Genomic DNA, 20,743 nt, shown 5'->3' on the forward strand with positions numbered 1-20,743 from the left:
ACATTAACTGTAGACTATACTTCTCAATCAGAAGGTGATTCAAGTGCCATTCAGTGGCTTTCCAAAACCAACCCTGGATTCCCCTGCACAAGCGTTAATCCAAAACTTCTTTCAGCAAAGTTAAACTTGGTTGTTACTTCGTTACAACAGTCGGGTTACTGTTTTTAGTGAGAGACAGAATAGAGTATGAAGCCATGTGTGGAGCTCTTACATTGCATGTACCAGGCCCTCCAGATAGCATTGTTGAGCCGGATCTTGTCTCTCCACAGCAACTTCAGGCCTTTGAAGTTCTTCCATTTTGGCGACACCAACTTGCCGCTGAAAAGGCAGAAGACAACACAAGCATCTAAATGACCTACTCAAGAGGCCTAACATTGTGCTAATTTAATCTAAACACAGAAAAGGCACCATTTCAGGAAATAACTAAATCCGCAGGTTTGCAAAATCAAGAGGTAATGTGGAGTTAGAGGTTATCATAGAACAAATATGGATGTCACCCCTGATTTCAGACAGCTCAACCTTTCCTTTATCCTAAGTGTAGGCAGGCTGCCTTGACAGTGGACACACTCCATGACTCCAACTCTGAAAAGGCCAACATAACACATGCGTCCATAGGGACTAAGTAGGCCACCGTTGACACTGGAGACTAAACAAAACACAACAGTGAGGCAGAGAGCATAGGTGAGGCAAAGACAAGGCAGTGGAGGTTTTAGCATGTTCTATCAATCATGAACAACGTAATGTTCCATTTCACACCGATGCTTGGTGGTTATCGTGGGGGAGTGTTGGAAAGATTCAAATAAAAAATAGACTTGGTTGACTTTCTGTGTAATGAAAAGAAAATGGTGTCTCCTTGTCTATGTAACTGACATATTTGGGAAACTAAATGAATTGAACGCAAGCATGCATGCATGCATGCAGGGGAAATACAAAAACATTATATAAATGAGTGACAATCAGTGGATTCAGAGGAAATAATTCTTATTGGAGAGAGTCTTTCAAAAGTGAACCATGCGCCCTTCCCTTGGCGGTACATGTCACATGCGCTGAATACAACAGGTGTAGACCTTACCGTGAAATGCTAACTTACAAGCCATGAACCAACAATGCAGTTAAGAAAAATAAGAGTTAGGAAAATATTAACTAAAAAAAAAAAGTAACACAAAATATATGTGCCATTTAGCAGACGCTTTTATCCAAAGCGACTTACAGTCATGTGTGCATACATTCTACGTATGGGTGGTCCCGGGGATCGAACCCACTACCCTGGCGTTACAAGCGCCATGCTCTACCAACTGAGCTACAGAAGGACCATGGTGTCTCCTTGTCTATGTAACTGACATATTTGGGAAAGAATAAAAAAAGAATAATGACGAAGCTATATACAAGGGGTTCAGGTTAAGTCGAGGCAATTGAGGTAATATATACATGTAGGTAGGGGTAAAGTGACTATGCATTGATAATAAACAGCGAGGAGCAGCAGCATAAAAACAGAAACAAACAAAAACTGATTAACAGTTCGGCAGTCTTCTGGCTTGGAGGTAGAAACTGTTAAGCAGTCTTTTGGACATAGACTTGGTGCTCTGGTACCGCTTGCCATGTCTATGACTAGGGTGGCTGAAGTCTAACAATTTTTAGGGCCTAGGTGTTCCTTTTGTCCAGGTGGGAAAGGGCAGTGTGGAGAGCAAGAGGTTGTGTCATCTGTGGATCTGTTGGGGCGGTATGTGAATTGGAATGGTTCTAGGGTTTCAGGGATTATGGTGTTGATGTGAGCCATGACCATCCTTTCAAAGCACTTCATGGCTACAGATGTGAGTGCTACATGTTGGTAATCATTTAGGCAGGTTACCTTAGTGTTCTTGGGCACAGGGACTAGGGTGCTCTGCTTGAAACATGTACGAATTACAGACTCGGTCAGAGAAAGGTTGAAAATGTCATTGAAGACACTTGCCAGTTGGTCAGAGCATGCTCTGAGTACAGTATCAGTAAGTGTCCCACATGAGTGATGACTGCTCACCTCCAACGATTAGAAGAACAGTTTGGGACTTACTTCCCAATCCGTTTGACTGTGATCCTGGCTCAATTGATGTGCCAGTAAGTAAAATCTAACAGTTGATTGAGCTGTCATGTGACTGAATGCCGCAGATAACGTATTTGGCTATTTCAGCCACACTCGTTGCTGACAGGTTTATAAAATTGAGCACTCAGCCATACAATCTCCATAGACAAACATTGGCAGTGGAATGGCCTTGTTGAAAATCACTGAGCTCTTCAGCGTGGCACCGTCATAGGATGCCACCTTTCCAAACAGTTTGTCAAATTTATCCCGGCTAGAGCTGCCCTGGTCAACTGTAAGTGCTGTTATTGTGAAGTGGAAACATCTAGGAGCAACAACAGCTCAACCGCAAAGTGGTAGGGAACACAAACTCATAGAACAGGAACCACCAAGTGTTGAAGCACTTAGCGAGTAAAAAATAATCTGTCCTCGGTTGCAGCAATCACTACGGCAGGAGCTTCAGGAAATGGGTTTCCATGGCCAAGCAGCCATACACAAGCCTAAGAACACCATGCACAATGCCAAGAATCGGCTGGAGTGGCGTAAAGCTCGACGCCATTGGACTCTGGAGCAATGGAAAAACGTTCTCTGAAGTGATGAAAAACGCATCACCATCTGGCAGTCCGATGGGAGAATCTGGGTTTGGCGGATGCATAGTGCCAACTGTAAAGATTTGTGGAGGAGGAATAATGGTCTGGGGCTGTTTTTCAAGGTTCGGGCCTTAGTTCCAGTGAAGGGAAACCTTAACGGTATAGCATACAATGACATTCAGGATGATTCTGTGCTTCCAATTTTATGGCAGCAGTTTGGGAAAGCTCTTTCCTGTTTCAGCATGACAATGCCCCCATGCACAAAGCGAGGTCCATACAGAAATTGTTTCTCGAGATCGGTGTGGAAGAACTTGACTGGCCTGCACAGAGCCATGATCTGAACCCCATTGAACACCTTCTGGATGAATTGGAAAGCTGACTGCGAGCCAGGCCTAATCATCCAACATCAGTGCCCGACCCCACTAATGCTCGTGGCTGAATGGAAGCAAGTCCCTGCAGCAATGTTCCAACATCTAGAGGAAAGCCTCCTAGAAGTGGAGGCTATTATAGCAGCAGAAGGGGGACCAACTCCATATTAATGCCCATGATTTTGGAAAGATATGTTCGACGAGGTGTCCACCTACACTACATGACCAAAAGTATCTGTGTGAAGCTGGATTCAGTGCTCTCGTCTGCATTAAAACCAAATGTTAATCTAGGTTGGATGTGACAGCAGAGATGAGGCGCGCCCTTCCAAAAAGCCCCGACTGAGAATCTCCGACTCGACATGCACACCCATCTCATTAGTGCTGGTGAGATAATATACATGTCAGTAATTTGCAATTGACTGTCATAGGCCCACATTAAAACGTAGGCTATGTGATGGTGATTTGAGAAGACAATCAGAAATACTGTTATAATGTTTTTCAATCGACTGCCATAGCCCCAAATAAAATGTTTCTCACTTGGTTGGGGTCGGAATCATTTTTCGCTATCAACATAAAAAATTATGTAACCATTATTTAACTAGGCAAGTCAATTAAGAGCAAATTCTTATTCACAATGACAGCCTACCCGGACGACGCTGGGCCAATTGTGCGCCACCCTACGGGTAGTGCCCAAAAAGGTTTGGGACTCCCTGGCCTAGTATAATCTGTTTACTATAACTAAAAGTGCAGTTCATAGGGTTGAGTCAAACACAGGCCATCAACAGGACAAGAAAAAAACAGGAACAACGGAACATTCATGTGTAGGTCTAACAGGTTGCGCCACAGCAATGGATGTTCCCCCGACAGACATGGTTACGGCGAGTGTTTAGTTGGTCGCTCTACACAGACGGGTTTCCTCACACAACGCTCCAGCTTACACTTCTGTAGAAGTTCCCATTTCAATTAGGACAGAGAGGATGAGTCAGAAATGAACGCGCGTCACCGGTGACGTGACTGCTATATCCGCTTGTTGCCCTATTTAAATATGAGCACAATTCCTGCCCGGGAACTATCTTTCCCCTTTTGAACGTTCAATGAGAATCTGGGGAAATATGCTATGTTGTATTGACATTAAAGGTTGCCCAATGGCCCAGGGTAGGTAAACTGTGGATGCCCGGTAGGGAAAGGTAAAATTTTGTCACAAAGACAACCTTTATTTCACATTGATTCTAGTGTTCCATTTGTTTAAAACAACAAACATTAAACCAAGGCCAAGTGCCTTACTCAATTCTGATCAGACCACTCCCTTTAGTCTATTCACAGGCGTGCTGAACACAAAAAAGATCCCATTAGGCCTGTAGAAATACTGCCTATAAAATGTATCTAACTGATGGGATACACAAACAAAACTATAGACAAGCTACATTCCTTGCTTAATCACGACAGCTTTATCACAAATTCAAAAGAGACTTGCGAACCGCTAGTGTGCCATTTAGAATTGGTTACAACAGCCCTACACCTAGGCAGGTTCCAGACTGAAACTTACCAAAACAATGTTTTTGTTGCACAAGGCAGAGTATTTTTTTCTGAATCATTAGTCTACTTTGTTACATTTTTAACAAAAGCCTGCCCACCAAGTTTAAACTAAAGCAAATCAAACACAAGGTAAACAAATGTACACCCATGGAACGTATGGTTAAATATGGGAATTTTAGCTTTCTAATGTTGTTAACGGTTTGTCTCAACTCGCAATATTTCAGGGAAAAACACCCTGTTAAATCGGGAGTAAACGGTGAACAGCGACGAAGTTGCACCTGGGCTTAGGAGTGTTTTAACGACGCATCGTTCCAACGGCCGAAGACTTAACATACGTTTGTCAAAACACCATGCAGAGAACGTTTGTTAAATGCGTTGTTGAAGCTTGTGTCGATACTGAAAAATAGGCAGCGCTGCTCTCGGATCACCTTTCTACACTGCATAAAAATATAAACGCAACATGTGAAGTGTTGGTCCCATGTTTCATGAAATTAAAGATCCCAGAAATGTTCCAAATGCACAAAAAGCGTATTTCTCTCAAATGTTGTTTACATCTATGTTAGTGTCAATTTCTTCTTTGCCAAGATATGCCACACCTGTCAGGTGGACGGATTATCAAAAAGATGATTATACAGCCAGATCATGCCTCCCAAATTGCGCAGTGGTCAAATAATATGCACTGCATCGCAGTTCTTGGGGTGTCACTACAGACACGGGTTCGATCCCAGGCTGTGCCACAGCCGGCCATCCAATCACAGCCCACGGGTATGGAGTCGTGTGAGCGAGCAGGTTTGCTGATGTCAATGTTGTGAACAGAGTGCCCCATGGTGGCAGTGGGGTTACGGTATGGGCAGGCATAAGCTACGGACAACAAAAACAATTGCATTTTATCAATAACATTTTGAATGCATAGAGATACGGTGACGAGATCCTGAGGCCCATTTTGAGGTCCATTTTTGTTACGGTATCTGTGACCAACAGATACATATCTGTATTCCAAGTCATGTGAAATCCATTGGATAATTTATTTAAATTGACTGATTTCCTTACATGAACTGTCACTGAGCAAAAAAAATGTTGTGTTTATGTTTTTGTTCAGTATATATTAACAATACTGAGAATGGATCAGCTCCTAGAGAGATATTACCACCCATGACTGCAAATATAGGAGGGTTATTCTAATGCCTACCCAATAATAATGCACTAAAATCCCAGATTTGGTACAAAATTATCCACATGCTGTTAGGCCTACATATTAAATATATTGAGGCAAATATTACAGAAAGTAGCCTACAATTAGGCAAATATAACTCAATTGATTCAACATGAAATTGATTTAAATGGGATTTAAATATATAGGCCTATATAGCCTATACTGTATTTATCTGAAACTTATTTTTATCCTTTGCTTATTTGTAGCCTAGTCAACATCATTCTGAAGTTATCGGCGGTCAGAGAGACAGACAAACATCTTGATTCTGTGTTTAGCGTATATCTTTGTTAGATGCAAAAAACATCTAACGGCACACTTAGCTGGTTCGTATTGCCTCAGAGGCCAGGTTGGGGCTGGTTCTATGAGAGGTCTGAGGCAGTCGGTAAATGACGAGCGTTTTCAAGGGCAACTTTTCTAACAATGGTTTTGGGAAACAGCTTGGAGATTTAACGTAGCTCCTACGAAGGTTCTAACGAAGATGCTTTTGGGAAAACGGGCCCTGTTTCGGTAGCCGGAGTCGCAGCTCAAGTGGTGCTTGCAGTCCATTTAGCAAATCACCTCGCAACTCTAGCAAGTGTTTTTCAGTTTAAATTACCCAATGACAATGAGCATAGACTCTATTTAGTATGTATTTTGCATATAAATGGGATGAAAGGTATTTTTTTAACCCCTGACAAGTGAACTGAAACTATTAATGAGTCAAGGATATGTCCTTCCACTTAAGCCAAGTTGATGTGTACAAAGCCACCTGAGCCGGATGCCCGTATCACCCATCCACTTGGCTACATGTCAACAAATGTAGCCACTAGCCACTGCATTGGAGATTCCTGGGGACACCAGGCTTAAAACCTCTCCATCTATGACAGCCTAGGTGAGGACACTTGATGCTCCGGACGCCCTACCCCAACCCCCCAAGTTGCAAAGGCAACACTTTGCGGGTGGGTGATGTCCGTGTCAAGCCATCTGAGCAAGTGCCAAGGTCAAGAGTGTACATGAATTTGGTAGACTGGCCCAGTTTAAGTCACTGCCATGAGTCTGTCAACCTTTCTCACTCATAATAGTTGCACATTGGCATTCACTCTTGACCTTGACACAGGACAAATAAATCACCCACCCGCACCGTGTTGCCTTTCACTTGGGGGGGTTGGGTAGGAGGTGGGCGTCAGGAGCAACAAGTGTCCTCACATGGGCTGTCATAGATGGAGAGGACATTTGTAGATTTGAAGATGCACCCAGCCAATGTGAAACTACTATGAGTGAAAAGGGTTGGCAGAATCGTTGTGGTTCCTTAAACTGGGCCAGTCTACCACAGTCATGTGCATCTTCAAACGCAGTGTAATAAAAAAAAAAGAGGAGTGAGTTTGATTTTATGGTGGACTCTTCAGTCGCTGTCCTACTGTGTAGCAAAACAGAGTGTACCTGGACCGTCTACATTGCAGTACACTTTTGTTGCTCTAAGAGAGAGCCAAAGTGCTAAAGGAATCCAGATTATCGTGCATGTAGTAAAGGGTGTGGTTCACTAGAGATAAACGGTCAAGCAGCGCTTACCTGACGTCACTGAGGGATGACCTTAGATTATGAGAATGAAAGCGCAAAAAATGCTGTTAATTTAATTGGCCAAGTTTGTGTTATGTACCTGCACCATGGCCCTACCACCTACATTTAGTTCAGGTTCTGAACATCTGTCATTGTTCTCTACATTCCACTAAACCTAGTCTGCCATAAAACTAGAGCAAAGGTTGCGGGATGTGCAATGGTGCCAATCCTTGGCAAGAAGAGAGCTGTAAAGGAATGCATTCTCCCTTGCACAGGTGTCATATCATGTGTTGACATGGGTTGAGGGTGTTCTGAGAAGGAGCAACAACGACTTTTATTGCAAAACCCCTGTCAGCAAAGTGGTGCTCAGGTTGTTTGCATTGTCTGGGCATCTGGTGTCAAGTGTCCTCTCCACACTCAGCACATCAAGCATGGCTAAACATCGGGCTGTCAAATCCCAACAATCCAGGGTCCATTCTCTCAGCGAAACAGGGTGTGTATATGTCTGTCTGTGTTTGGCACTAGACAAAAGGCATCTGAGTGATTCCTTATAAAATGCAGGATTTTTTTTCCTAATTTTGTCTGTCATAGTTGAAGTGTAGATATGATGAAAATTACAGGCCTCTTATATTTTTTAAGTGGGAGGACCTGCACAATTGGTGACTGACTAAATACTTTTTTGCCCCACTGTATATAGCGAAGGTACATGACGTAATGACGCCACGTAAAATTTTACTCAATACATTCAACACAGCATTCCTAAACTAGCCCAAACGTCTGCTGTGTGGATCGATCAGTCAACAAAGTCAAGCAGTCAACAAGTCAAGCAGTCATTTGAAAGAGTAACAACATTTCAGCAAGACAACTCAAAGGCGAAATCCATTAAAGCCAAGATAACGGAATTCATTGCTCTTGACAATCCACCGTTCTCCATCGTTGGTGATGTTGGCTTTCGCCGACTGGTCGGGCACCGGTTAACACTACCAAGTGTCCTATGTTGCCTTACCGGAATTACACAGTAATAGCGTCACTGCTATTAGCTTCACGACATACAGACTATGAAACACCGTTTGGGTCTTTGTGTGTCAAAAAAGATACACTAGCAATGTCAAAATTGTACAAAAAAGTCAGCAAACATGCAAACACTGGTTATGAAAGATGTGTGTACAATACAGCATTGGTTATCAAGCATAATTTGTTCAACCGCAACTTCTGGGGTAGCTAGCATTACCTAGTCAGCCTGAAAACAATGACTAGTAGAAACTGCAGTCATTTTCATTATTCTGGGCAATGATTTAGGAATCGTTGTGAGTACGTATTAGCTAGGATGCCACTTGTTATTTGTCTATTAAAATTGAAAATAAATAGCTAGCCAGCTACTTACCTTCTCCCTTACCTCACCTCGCTCATCAACTCATCCCTGACCGCTGGCTACGTCCCTTCCGTCTTCAAGAGAGCGAGAGTTGCACCCCTTCTGAAAAAACCTACACTCGATCCCTCCGATGTCAACAATTACAGACCAGTATCCCTTCTTTCTTTTCTCTCCAAAACTCTTGAACGTGCCGTCCTTGGCCAGCTCTCCCGCTATCTCTCTCTGAATGACCTTCTTGATCCAAATCAGTCAGGTTTCAAGACTAGTCATTCAACTGAGACTGCTCTCCTCTGTATCACGGAGGCGCTCCGCACTGCTAAAGCTAACTCTCTCTCCTCTGCTCTCATCCTTCTAGATCTATCGGCTGCCTTCGATACTGTGAACCATCAGATCCTCCTCTCCACCCTCTCCGAGTTGGGCATCTCCGGCGCGGCCCACGCTTGGATTGCGTCCTACCTGACAGGTCGCTCCTACCAGGTGGCGTGGCGAGAATCTGTCTCCTCACCACGCGCTCTCACCACTGGTGTCCCCCAGGGCTCTGTTCTTGGCCCTCTCCTATTCTCGCTATACACCAAGTCACTTGGCTCTGTCATAACCTCACATGGTCTCTCTTATCATTGCTATGCAGACGACACACAATTAATCTTCTCCTTTCCCCCTTCTGATGACCAGGTGGCGAATCGCATCTCTGCATGTCTGGCAGACATATCAGTGTGGATGACGGATCACCACCTCAAGCTGAACCTCGGCAAGACGGAGCTGCTCTTCCTCCCGGGGAAGGACTGCCCGTTCCATGATCTCGCCATCACGGTTGACAACTCCATTGTGTCCTCCTCCCAGAGCGCCAAGAACCTTGGCGTGATCCTGGACAACACCCTGTCGTTCTCAACCAACATCAAGGCGGCGGCCCGTTCCTGTAGGTTCATGCTCTACAACATCCGCAGAGTACGACCCTGCCTCACACAGGAAGCGGCGTAGGTCCTAATCCAGGCACTTGTCATCTCCCGTCTGGATTACTGCAACTCGCTGTTGGCTGGGCTCCCTGCCTGTGCCATTAAACCCCTTCAACTCATCCAGAACGCCGCAGCCCGTCTGGTGTTCAACCTTCCCAAGTTCTCTCACGTCACCCCGCTCCTCCGTTCTCTCCACTGGCTTCCAGTTGAAGCTCACATCCGCTACAAGACCATGGTGCTTGCCTACGGAGCTGTGAGGGGAACGGCACCTCAGTACCTCCAGGCTCTGATCAGGCCCTACACCCAAACAAGGGCACTGCGTTCATCCACCTCTGGCCTGCTCGCCTCCCTACCACTGAGGAAGTACAGCTCCCGCTCAGCCCAGTCAAAACTGTTCGCTGCCCTGGCCCCCCCAATGGTGGAACAAACTCCCTCACGACGCCAGGACAGCGGAGTCAATCACCACCTTCCGGAGACACCTGAAACCCCACCTCTTTAAGGAATACCTAGGATAGGATAAGTAATCCCTCTCACCCCCCCCCCCTAAGTTTTAGATGCACTATTGTTAAGTGACTGTCCCACTGGATGTCATAAGGTGAATGCACCAATTTGTAAGTCGCTCTGGATAAGAGCGTCTGCTAAATGACTTAAATGTAAATGTAAAAATTAACCCTATTGCCCAAAGCTAACGTTATAAGCAGCCAGCTAGCTTCATCCGGCTTGACAGGAGCGGGTTATGTGTTGTAAAGCTAGCCACAATAAGGATTAGGCACAATAGTGGAATTTGCGGTTCACCTTCAAAATAAAATAATGTCATTAAAAGTGATGCAAATTAATAAAAATAGTAGAATTATGCCATACTTTTACTTTGAAGGCTAACCGCAAAGTCCACTATTGCGGCTAATCCTTATTGTAGCTAGCTTCACATAGATGGGGCCGACCACCATCCATCAAATAAGAACTGTCTTATAAATTAGGGTTATTTTAAACGTGTAGTAGCTAACTATAGCTACTGAAACAGATTGTCGTTTTTCTATGTTTTTGAGGAAGATGATTGTTTGCATGAGCAACCTAGCTTTTTTTATGATCAGCACTGTAGGTGCGCGAGACAACTTTACCAGCACATTAGCATACATATCGATGAATCGCTGTGACATATCAAATATGAGTGAGTGTAATCAATGTGTAATAACTACTTAAAATATTTATGAACGTTAAATTATTATGTGATGTACAGTCATATTCAGGTCCTGATTGGTCAAATATTGTTATTTGACACGTCAAATATTGTTATTTGACACGTCAACTAGTGTTAAATAGTATTTTTTTGACACGCAAAGGGTGTTCCATAGAAATCCAAGATGAGATTGAAACGACTAAACAGATAAACAACGAAACAGCACAGTACGTAAATTAAATAAATACAGTTGAAGTCGGAAGTTTACATACACTTAGGTTGGAGTCATTAAAACCCGTTTGCAACCACTCCACAAATTTCTGCTGCCGCCCCGTGATTCACTTTTGGGATGTGTTCTTCGGCTTGCAAGCTTCCCCCTTTGTCCTCCAAACATAACGATGGTCAAATAGTTCTATTTTTGTTTCGTCAGACCAGAGGACATTTCTCCAAAAAGTACGATCTTTGTCCCCACGTGCAGTTGCAAACTGTAGTCGGGCTTTTTTATGGCGGTTCTGGAGCAGTGGCTTCTTCCTTGCTGAGCGGCCTTTTTGTTATGTCGACATAGGACTCGTTTTACTGTGGATACAGATACTTTTGTACCCGTTTCCTCCAGCATCTTCACAAGATCCGTTGAGGTTGTTCTTTTCACACCAAAGTATGTTCATCTCTAGGAGATAGAACGCATCTCCTTCATGAGCGGTATGATGGCTGCGTGGTCCCATGGTGTTTATACTTGCGTAGTATTGTTTGTACAGATGAACGTGGTACCTTTGGCCGTTTGGAAATTGCTCCCAAGGATGAACCAGACTTGTGGAGGTCTACAATTCTTGGCTGATTTCTTTTGATTTTCCCATGATGTCAAGCAAAGAGGCACAGAGTTTGAAGGTAGGCCTTGAAATACATCCACAGGTACACCTCCAATTGACTCAAATGATGTCAATTAGCCTATCAGAAGCTTCTAAAGCCATGACATCATTTTCTGGAATTTTCCAAGCTGTTTAAAGGCAGTCAACTTAGTGTATGTAAAGTTCGGAGACACTGGATATGTGCCACAGTAAATTATAAGTGAAATAATCGGTCTATAAACAATTGTTGGAAAAATTACTTACGTCATGTACACAGTAGACATCCTAACCTACTTGCCAAAACTAAAGTTTGTTTTAACAAGAAATTTGTCGAATGGTTGCAAAACAAGTTTCAATGACTCCAACCTAAGTGTATGTAAACTTCCGACATCAACTGTGCACACATACATACAAACATATTTCTATTTTATTTCACCTTTATTTAACCAGGTAGGCTAGTTGAGACCAAGTTCTCATTTATAACTGCGACCTAGCCAAGATAAAGCAAAGCAGTGCGACACAAACAACAACACAGTTAAACATGGAATAAACAAACAGTCAATAAGCAGTAGGAAAAAGTCTATACACAGTGTGTGCAAATTATGTAGGATAAGGGAGGTAAGGCAATAAATGGGCCATAGTGGCGAAATAATTACAATATAGCAATTAAACACTGGAGTGATAGGTGCAGGCAGGGATAGGTTGAAGAGCATGCATTTAGTTTTACTTGCATTTAAGAGCAGTTGGACGTCACGGAAAGAGAGTTGTATGACATTGAAGCTCGTTTGGAGGTTGGTTAATACAGTGTCCAAAGAAGGGCCAGAGGTATACAGAATGGTGTCGTCTGCGTAGAGTTGGATCAGAGAATCACCAGCAGCAAGAGCGACTTCATTGATGTATACAGAGAAAAGAGTTGGCCCAAGGTTTGAACCCTGTGGCACCCCCATAGAGACTGCCAGAGGTCCGGACAACAGGCCCTCCGATTTGACACACTGAACTCTGTCTGAGAAGTAGTTAGTGAACCAGGCGAGGAAGTCATTACAAAAACCAAGGCTGTTGACTCTGCCGATAAGAATGTGGTGATTGACTGAGTCGAAAGCCATGGCCAGGTTGATGAATACAGCTGCACAGTATTGTCTCTTATCGATGGCTGTTATGATATCGTTTAGGACCTTGAGCGTGGCTGAGGATCACCCATAGCTAGCTCGGAAACCAGATTGCATAGCAGAGAACTTACGGTGGGATTCGAAACGGTCGATGATCTATATGTTAACTTGGCTTTCGAAGACCTTACAAAGACAGGGTAGGATAGATATAGGTCTGTAGCAGTTTGGGTCTAGAGTGTCTTCAACTTTGAAGAGGGGGATGACCGCGGAAGCTTTCCAATCTTTGGAAATCTCAGACGATAAGAAAGAGAGTTGATCAGGCTGGTAATAGAGGTTGCAACAATTCTGGCTAATATTTTTAGAAAGAGAGGGTCCAGATTGTCTAGCCGGGCTGATTTGTAGGGCTAATTTTGCAGAGCTTTCAGAACATGAGCTATCTGGATTTGGGTGAAGGAGAAATGGGGGTACAGGGCTGTTGACCGGGGTGATGACCAGGTGGCGAATCGCATCTCTGCATGTCTGGCAGACATATCAGTGTGGATGACGGATCACCACCTCAAGCTGAACCTCGGCAAGACGGAGCTGCTTTTCCTCCCGGGGAAGGACTGCCCGTTCCATGATCTCGCCATCACGGTTGACAACTCCATTGTGTCCTCCTCCCAGAGCGCTAAGAACCTTGGCGTGATCCTGGACAACACCCTGTCGTTCTCAACTAACATCAAGGCGGTGGCCCGTTCCTGTAGGTTCATGCTCTACAACATCCGCAGAGTACGACCCTGCCTCACACAGGAAGCGGCGCAGGTCCTAATCCAGGCACTTGTCATCTCCCGTCTGGATTACTGCAACTCACTGTTGGCTGGGCTCCCTGCCTGTGCCATTAACCCCCTACAACTCACCCAGAACGCCGCAGCCCGTCTGGTGTTCAACCTTCCCAAGTTCTCTCACGTCACCCCACTCCTCTGCTCTCTCCACTGGCTTCCAGTTGAAGCTCGCATCCGCTACAAGACCATGGTGCTTGCCTACGGAGCTGTGAGGGGAACGGCACCTCAGTACCTCCAGGCTCTGATCAGGCCCTACACCCAAACAAGGGCACTGCGTTCATCCACCTCTGGCCTGCTCGCCTCCCTACCACTGAGGAAGTACAGTTCCCGCTCAGCCCAGTCAAAACTGTTCGCTGCTCTGGCCCCCCAATGGTGGAACAAACTCCCTCACGACGCCGGGACAGCGGAGTCAATCACCACCTTCCGGAGACACCTGAAACCCCACCTCTTTAAGGAATACCTAGGATAGGATAAAGTAATCCTTCTCACCCCCCCCCTTAAAAGATTTAGTTGCACTATTGTAAAGTGGCTGTTCCACTGGATGTCATAAGGTGAATGCACCAATTTGTAAGTCGCTCTGGATAAGAGCGTCTGCTAAATGACTTAAATGTAAATGTAGGGGTAGCCAGGGGGAAAGCATGGCCAGCCGTAGAAAAATGCTTACTGAAATTCTCAATTATCACGGATTTATCGGTGGTGACAGTGTTTCCTAGCCTCAGTGCAGTGGGCAGCTGGGAGGAGATGCTCTTATTCTCCATGGACTTTACAGTGTCCCAGAACTTTTGGGTTTTTGCTACAGGATGCAAATTTCTGCTTGAAAAAGCTAGCCTTTGCTTTCCTAACTGCCTATGTAAATTGGTTCTTAACTTCCCTGAAAAGTTGCATGTCAGGGGGGCTATTTGATGCTAATGCAGTACGCCACGGGATGTTTTTGTGCTGGTCAAGGGCAGTCAGGTCTGGAGTGAACCAAGGGCTATATCTGTTCCTCGTTCTACATTTTTTGAACGGGGCATGCTTATTTAAGATGGTGACGAAGGCACTTTTAAAGAATAACCAGGCATCCTCTACTGACGGAATGAGGTCAATATCCTTCCAGGATACCCAAGGCAGGTTGATTAGAAAGGCCTGCTCGCTGAAGTGTTTTAGGGAGCGTTTGACAGAGATTAGGGGTGATCGTTTGACCGCAGACCCATTACGGACGCAGGCAATGATGCAGTGATCGCTGAGATCCTGGTTGAAGACAGTAGAGGTGTATTTGGAGGGCAGGTTGGTTAGGATGATATCTAGGAGGGTGCCTGTGTTTACGGATTTGGGGTTGTACGTAGTAGGTTTATTGATCATTTGTGTGAGAGATTGAGGGCATCAAGTTTAGATTGCAGGATGGCCGAAGTGTTATGCATGTCCCAGTTTAGGTCACCTAACAGCACAAGCTCTGAAGCTAGATGGGGGACAATCAATTCACATATGGTGTCCAGGGTACAGCTGGGGGCAGAAGGTGATCTATAGAGACTTGTTTCTGGAAAGGTGGATTTTTAAAAGTAGAAGATCAAATGATTTGGGCACAGACCTGGATAGTAAGACATTACTCTGCAGACTAACTCCGCCCCCTTTGGCAGTTCTATCTTGTTGGAAAATGTTATAGTTAGGGATGGAAATTTCAGAGTTTTTGGTGGTCTTCCTAAACCAGGAGTCAGACACAGCTAGGACATCCAGGTTGGCAGAGTGTGCTAATGCAGTGAATAAAACAAACTTAGAGGCTTCTGATGTTAACATGCATGAAACCAAGGATTTTACAGTTACAGAAGTCAACAAATGAGAGTGCCTGGGGAATGGGAGTGGAGCTAGGCACAGCAGGGCCTGGATTAACCTCTACATCACCAGAGGAACAGAGGAGTAGGATAGGAGTATATGCTTGTTTGTTTTATCTGTCGGCCCCGTTGCCTAGTCAACGCCATTTTACCTGCTGTTGTTGTGCTAGCTGATTAGCTGTTGTTGTCTCACCTACTGTTTTAGCTAGCTTTCCCAATTAAACACCTGTGATTACTGTATGCCTCGCTGTATGTCTCTCTCAAATGTCAATATGCCTTGTATACTGTTGCTCAGGTTAGTTATCATTGTTTTAGTTCACAATGGAGCCCCTAGTTCCACTCTTTATACCCCTGATACCTCCTTTGTCCCACCTCCCACACATGTGGTGACCTCACCCATTACAACCAGCATGTCCAGAGATACCTCTCTCATCATCACCCAGTGCCTGGGCTTACCTCCGCTGTACCCGCACCCCACCATACCCCTCTCTGCGCATTATGCCCTGAATATATTCTACCATGCCCAGAAACCTGCTCCTCTTATCCTCTGTCCCCAACGCTCTAGGCGACCAGTTTTGATAGCCTTTAGCCGCACCCTCATACTACTCCTTCTCTGTTCTGCGGGTGATGTGGAGATAAACCCAGGCCCTGCATGTCCCCAGGCACCCTCATTTGTTGACTTCTGTGATCGAAAAAGCCTTGGTTTCATGCATGTCAACATCAGAAGCCTCCTCCCTAAGTTTGTTTTACTCACTGCTTTAGCACACTCTGCTAACCCTGATGTCCTTGCCGTGTCTGAATCCTGGCTCAGGAAGGCCACCAAAAATTCAGAGATTTCCATACCCAACTATAGCATCTTCCGTCAAGATAGAACTGCCAAAGGGGGAGGAGTTGCAGTCTACTGCAGAGATAGCCTGCAAAGTAATGTCATACTTTCCAGGTCCATACCCAAACAGTTCGAACTACTAATTTTGAAAATCACTCTCTCCAGAGATAAGTCTCTCACTGTTGCCGCCTGCTACTGACCCCCCTCAGCTCCCAGCTGTGCCCTGGACACCATTTGTGAATTGATCGCCCCCCATCAATGCCATCCAACACTCCTTCCGTGGCCTCCAACTGCTCTTAAACGCTAGTAAAAACCAAATGCATGCTTTTCAACCGATCGCTGCCTGCACCCGCATGCCCGACTAGCATCACCACCCTGGATGGTTCCGACCTTGAATGTGGACATCTAAGTACCTAGGTGTCTGGCTAGACTGCAAACTCTCCTTCCAGACTCATATGAAACATCTCCAATCGAAAATCAAATCAAGAGTCGGCTTTCTATTCCGCAACAAAGCCTCCTTCAAAGCCAAGCTTACCCTAGTAAAACTGACTATCCTACCGATCCTCGACTTCGGCGATGTCATCTACAAAATTACTTCCAACACTCTACTCAGCAAACTGGATGCAGTTTATCACAGTGCCATCCGTTTTGTCACTAAAGCACCTTATACCACCCACCACTGCGACTTGTATGCTCTAGTCGGCTGGCCCTCGCTACATATTCGTCGCCAGACCCACTGGCTCCAGGTCATCTACAAGTCCATGCTAGGTAAAGCTCCGCCTTATCTCAGTTCACTGGTCACGATGGCAACACCCATCCGTAGCACGCACTCCAGCAGGTGTATCTCACTGATCATCCCTAAAGCCAACACCTCATTTGGCCGCCTTTCGTTCAAGTACTCTGCTGCCTGTGACTGGAACGAATTGCAAAAATCGCTGAAGTTGGAGACTTTCATCTCCCTCACCAACTTCAAACATCAGCTATCTGAGCAGCTAACCAATTGCTCCAGCTGTACATAGTCTATTGGTAAATAGCCCACCCATTTTCACCTACCTCATCCCCACACTGTTTTTATTTATTTACTTTTCTGCTCTTTTGCACACCAATATCTCTACCTGTACATGACCATCTGATAATTTATCACTCCAGTGTTAATCTGCAAAATTGTAATTATTCGCCTACCTCCTCATGCCTTTTGCACACATTGTATATAGACTCCCCTTTTTTTCTACTGTGTTATTGACTTGTTAATTGTTTACTCCATGTGTAACTCTGTGTTGTCTGCTCACACTGCTATGCTTTACCTTGGCCAGGTCGCAGTTGCAAATGAGAACTTGTTCTCAACTAGCCTACCTGGTTAAATAAAGGTGAAATAAAAAAATGGCTATAAGAGCTGGTCGTCTAGTACATTCGGAAACAGAGTAAAAGGTGCAGGTTTCTAGAATAGATTCAAGGCATAATGTACAGACAAAGGTATGGTAGGATGTGAATACAGTGGAGGTAAACCTATGCATTGAGTGACGATTAGAGATATTGTCTCTGGAAACATAATTTAAACTAGGTGAGGTCACCGCATGTGTTGGGAGGTGGAACTAAAGGGTTAACTAAAGCATATTGAGCAGAGCTAGAGCCTCTACAGTGAAATAAGGAAATAATTAGTAACCAAAACCGTAATGGACAAGGCATATTGACATTAGGGAGAGGCATGCGTAGCCAAGTGATCATAGGGGTCCAGTGAGTCGCTCGGCGGGCCGTGGCTAGCAAGCTAGCATAAGGGCCTTAGAGTGACATCGTGACGGAAGAAGTCTGTTGTAGCCCCCTCATGCTGTTATGTCAGCAGACCAGTCGTCATGGATCAGCAGGGCTTCGTGTGGTAAAAAGGTCCGATTTGCTCTGGTTTGAGTCACGCTGTGCAGACTGCAGAGAGTTCTCCGGCCTAAAGGTAGCTGATGACCGCTAGCAGTGGCTAGCTGACGACTAGCTAGTTAGCTGGCTAGCTTCTGTTGCGGTTTCCAGTTCTAAAGTAAAGAAAATAGCAGATCCATACCACATTGATTGAGGCGGATTGCAGGAGAGTATGTTGAAGTTTGAGGTTAAGAAAATATGTTTTTAATATATGCGTAGAAAAAAATATATAAAAAGATATATACACGGGACATGACAAGAACAGGACAAAAGACGTCTGACTGCTACGCCATCTTGAATTAGACACACAAACATATAGTTTTCCAGAGTGGGATCTCTGCTAGTTTGAAAATTATGGCCGCAAATGTTCCATTATATTGACCAGATACTCCAATTGCCGCTCTAACAATGAAAATAAATGGCTTAAAAATGGAAAGTAATCGGGAGGCGGCATCAGGTGGGAGTATTATATTCAAAGAAAGGGCAGATACGGGTAGGGATCACAACGGTATTTGCTATTTGGGATCTTTGGGACGTCCCTACCCCATTGAAGTTGCCATTTAAATTGGTTTAGGTGCCGGATAGGGTTATGGTTAGGATTCCGAATATTTGCCTGGCTACCCAGCCACATCGTTCCGACCAAACGCCACGCCCAGGATAGATATAACTTAACTAAATTCAGTAAGTAGCCTGGCAAGCCTAATAGCTTCTCATCTGACATTGACAGACACTACATGTGAAGGAGCTGCATCGAATTATTACATTTAAAGCATTAATTAGATTATGGTTGTTGTATGCCACTATACTGTATCCTGTGTTTAAGAAATTTAGACCCGTGACTTCAGCTACACCCAATGCTTTGGGCGTGGGATCAAATACTCGAGAGACACTGGAAAAGGAAAGGCTCGTCCAACTTGGTGTGATTCGCTTAGAAAATAAAACCACTTAGATAGTTGTCATTGGTCGAGTTCGTTTTGCATGTCCCGGTGCACGGCGTGTTTTGGTCAAGTTCACTTTGCGTTCCCGGTGCACCGCGTGAGCGGAGTTTAATCTTTTGAGGCTAGTCCATTGGTCTTTAAACACGTCTCTACTCAACCGGAGCACCGGGCCATGCAAAACAAACTTCCCCATTCGGTCGCTGGGTATGGACAACGCATATTTTTTAACACAGTCCAATATGTAGCCAATTAAATTAATGCCACCGCAGTAAAGCAATGCTTGGAAGCTAGGAAACTATCTAGTTAGCACACGTTAAATTGATTGACGACGAGAACCAACCAATACACAAACCTGTATGCAAGGGTCATGCATTCGAAAAGTTTTGTCAACGACGCGTCAATGGAGAGATGTGATGTACACTTCTTCCCGAAGTGATACGTCCGACAGGTTTGTTTGTTGACTGTGTCGAAATCGTAACCTTTTCTTGGTGGGTGTTCAATGTGCGGCGAGGACACCATGAAGTGACCACTGTGGATTATCTGCGACTCGCGTCCATCTGACTTCTTGAAACCAATATGAGACTCCTCGGTGTCCGAGTCATCGTCCTGCTCCTGCTTGATACTCGCTGTGGGGCTTCGGTATTGTATTTCCCTGGTGGTAGCCATGTCTTAGGTATTTAGCTAGCTAACGTTAGTTCTTCTGGAATTCTTTGCTAACGTTAGCTGTTCTCATAGCTAGTAGTTGCGAGTTAAAATAAAGTTATTCATACATGTTACTTTGCTCTTTCGAATACATTTTCCAGTTTTGCTCCACCCTTTGAGAAACGTTGCATTGTTGGCAGCCACTGCCAGTCTTTTCAGTATCCTATTTTGCTAGCTATATATAGCTTGCTTACAGCTAACAAAAGTGTTGTTGGTATCTAAGTATTTCCAGTGAAGCTAAAGGGACTAACTGTTGCGCCGTCATGTCTGCCAACGTGATTGGCTGGAGTATCACAGAAACACCCTCCACTCGAGCTGCAAGCTCAAAATAACTTCCGACGTAGAGAGTAGTCGTCTTCGTGTGGTAGACTCTTTGTTTCATATTGCAGCGTTTCCCAGTTAGGAAAGTGCATTGTATATTTGTTTACGAAAAAGGGTAAAGGAAATTGACGCGCCATAATCCTATACATACCACAATGCCCAACACACATTCCCACTACTTTGGCCAAACAGATCCCACACCAGGCCTGGGAGGCTAGACCGCCTTCTCTCAAAGCCCCCTGCAGTTCTTCAGAACAAATCTCATACCCTAGAACATCTCTGCTGCTGTTGCTACTACCAATTCAATCTTCTGAGATTTCCTTCCCCTCATTGTGGTACAATTAATGACCATAACAGCAACAAACTAACTACTACCCAAAGGGCTCAAATCAACCAGGCCTGCTAATCACAGGGCTCAAATCTCTCACTAGCACAAGACATTTCTGATCCCCAGCAACATGGTCACCCCACAATTGAAACACACCGTTTTTCCCTTTAAACTACACTTGTCCCATGCCCTCCTGCAGACTTATCACACTTTAATCTCCCTTCTGCATACTGCTATAAGATGACCATACATTTGGCACCTGAAACGCCTTAGTGGGTTCGGAACAAAAGCCCTCACAGGATAATTTATACCCTAGCTTGACTTTATCCGGCAACACTCTGC

General features: G+C 44.7%; 1 protein-coding gene across 1 annotated transcript in view; it reads right to left on the reverse strand.

Annotated features, from left to right (window-relative positions):
* Positions 1-20,014, reverse strand: part of LOC124034302 (MLX-interacting protein-like) — a 49,110-nt gene extending 29,096 nt beyond the window's left edge. Inside the window, 2 exon segments of the mRNA XM_046347308.1 lie at positions 212-318; positions 19,403-20,014. Of these exon segments, the coding sequence (XP_046203264.1) occupies positions 212-318; positions 19,403-19,716 (421 nt within the window). The 5' untranslated portion in view covers positions 19,717-20,014.
* Between the last annotated feature and the right edge of the window lie 729 nt (positions 20,015-20,743).

The sequence above is a fragment of the Oncorhynchus gorbuscha genome, linkage group LG04, assembly GCF_021184085.1.
Source record: "Oncorhynchus gorbuscha isolate QuinsamMale2020 ecotype Even-year linkage group LG04, OgorEven_v1.0, whole genome shotgun sequence".
Lineage (NCBI taxonomy): Eukaryota > Metazoa > Chordata > Actinopteri > Salmoniformes > Salmonidae > Oncorhynchus > Oncorhynchus gorbuscha.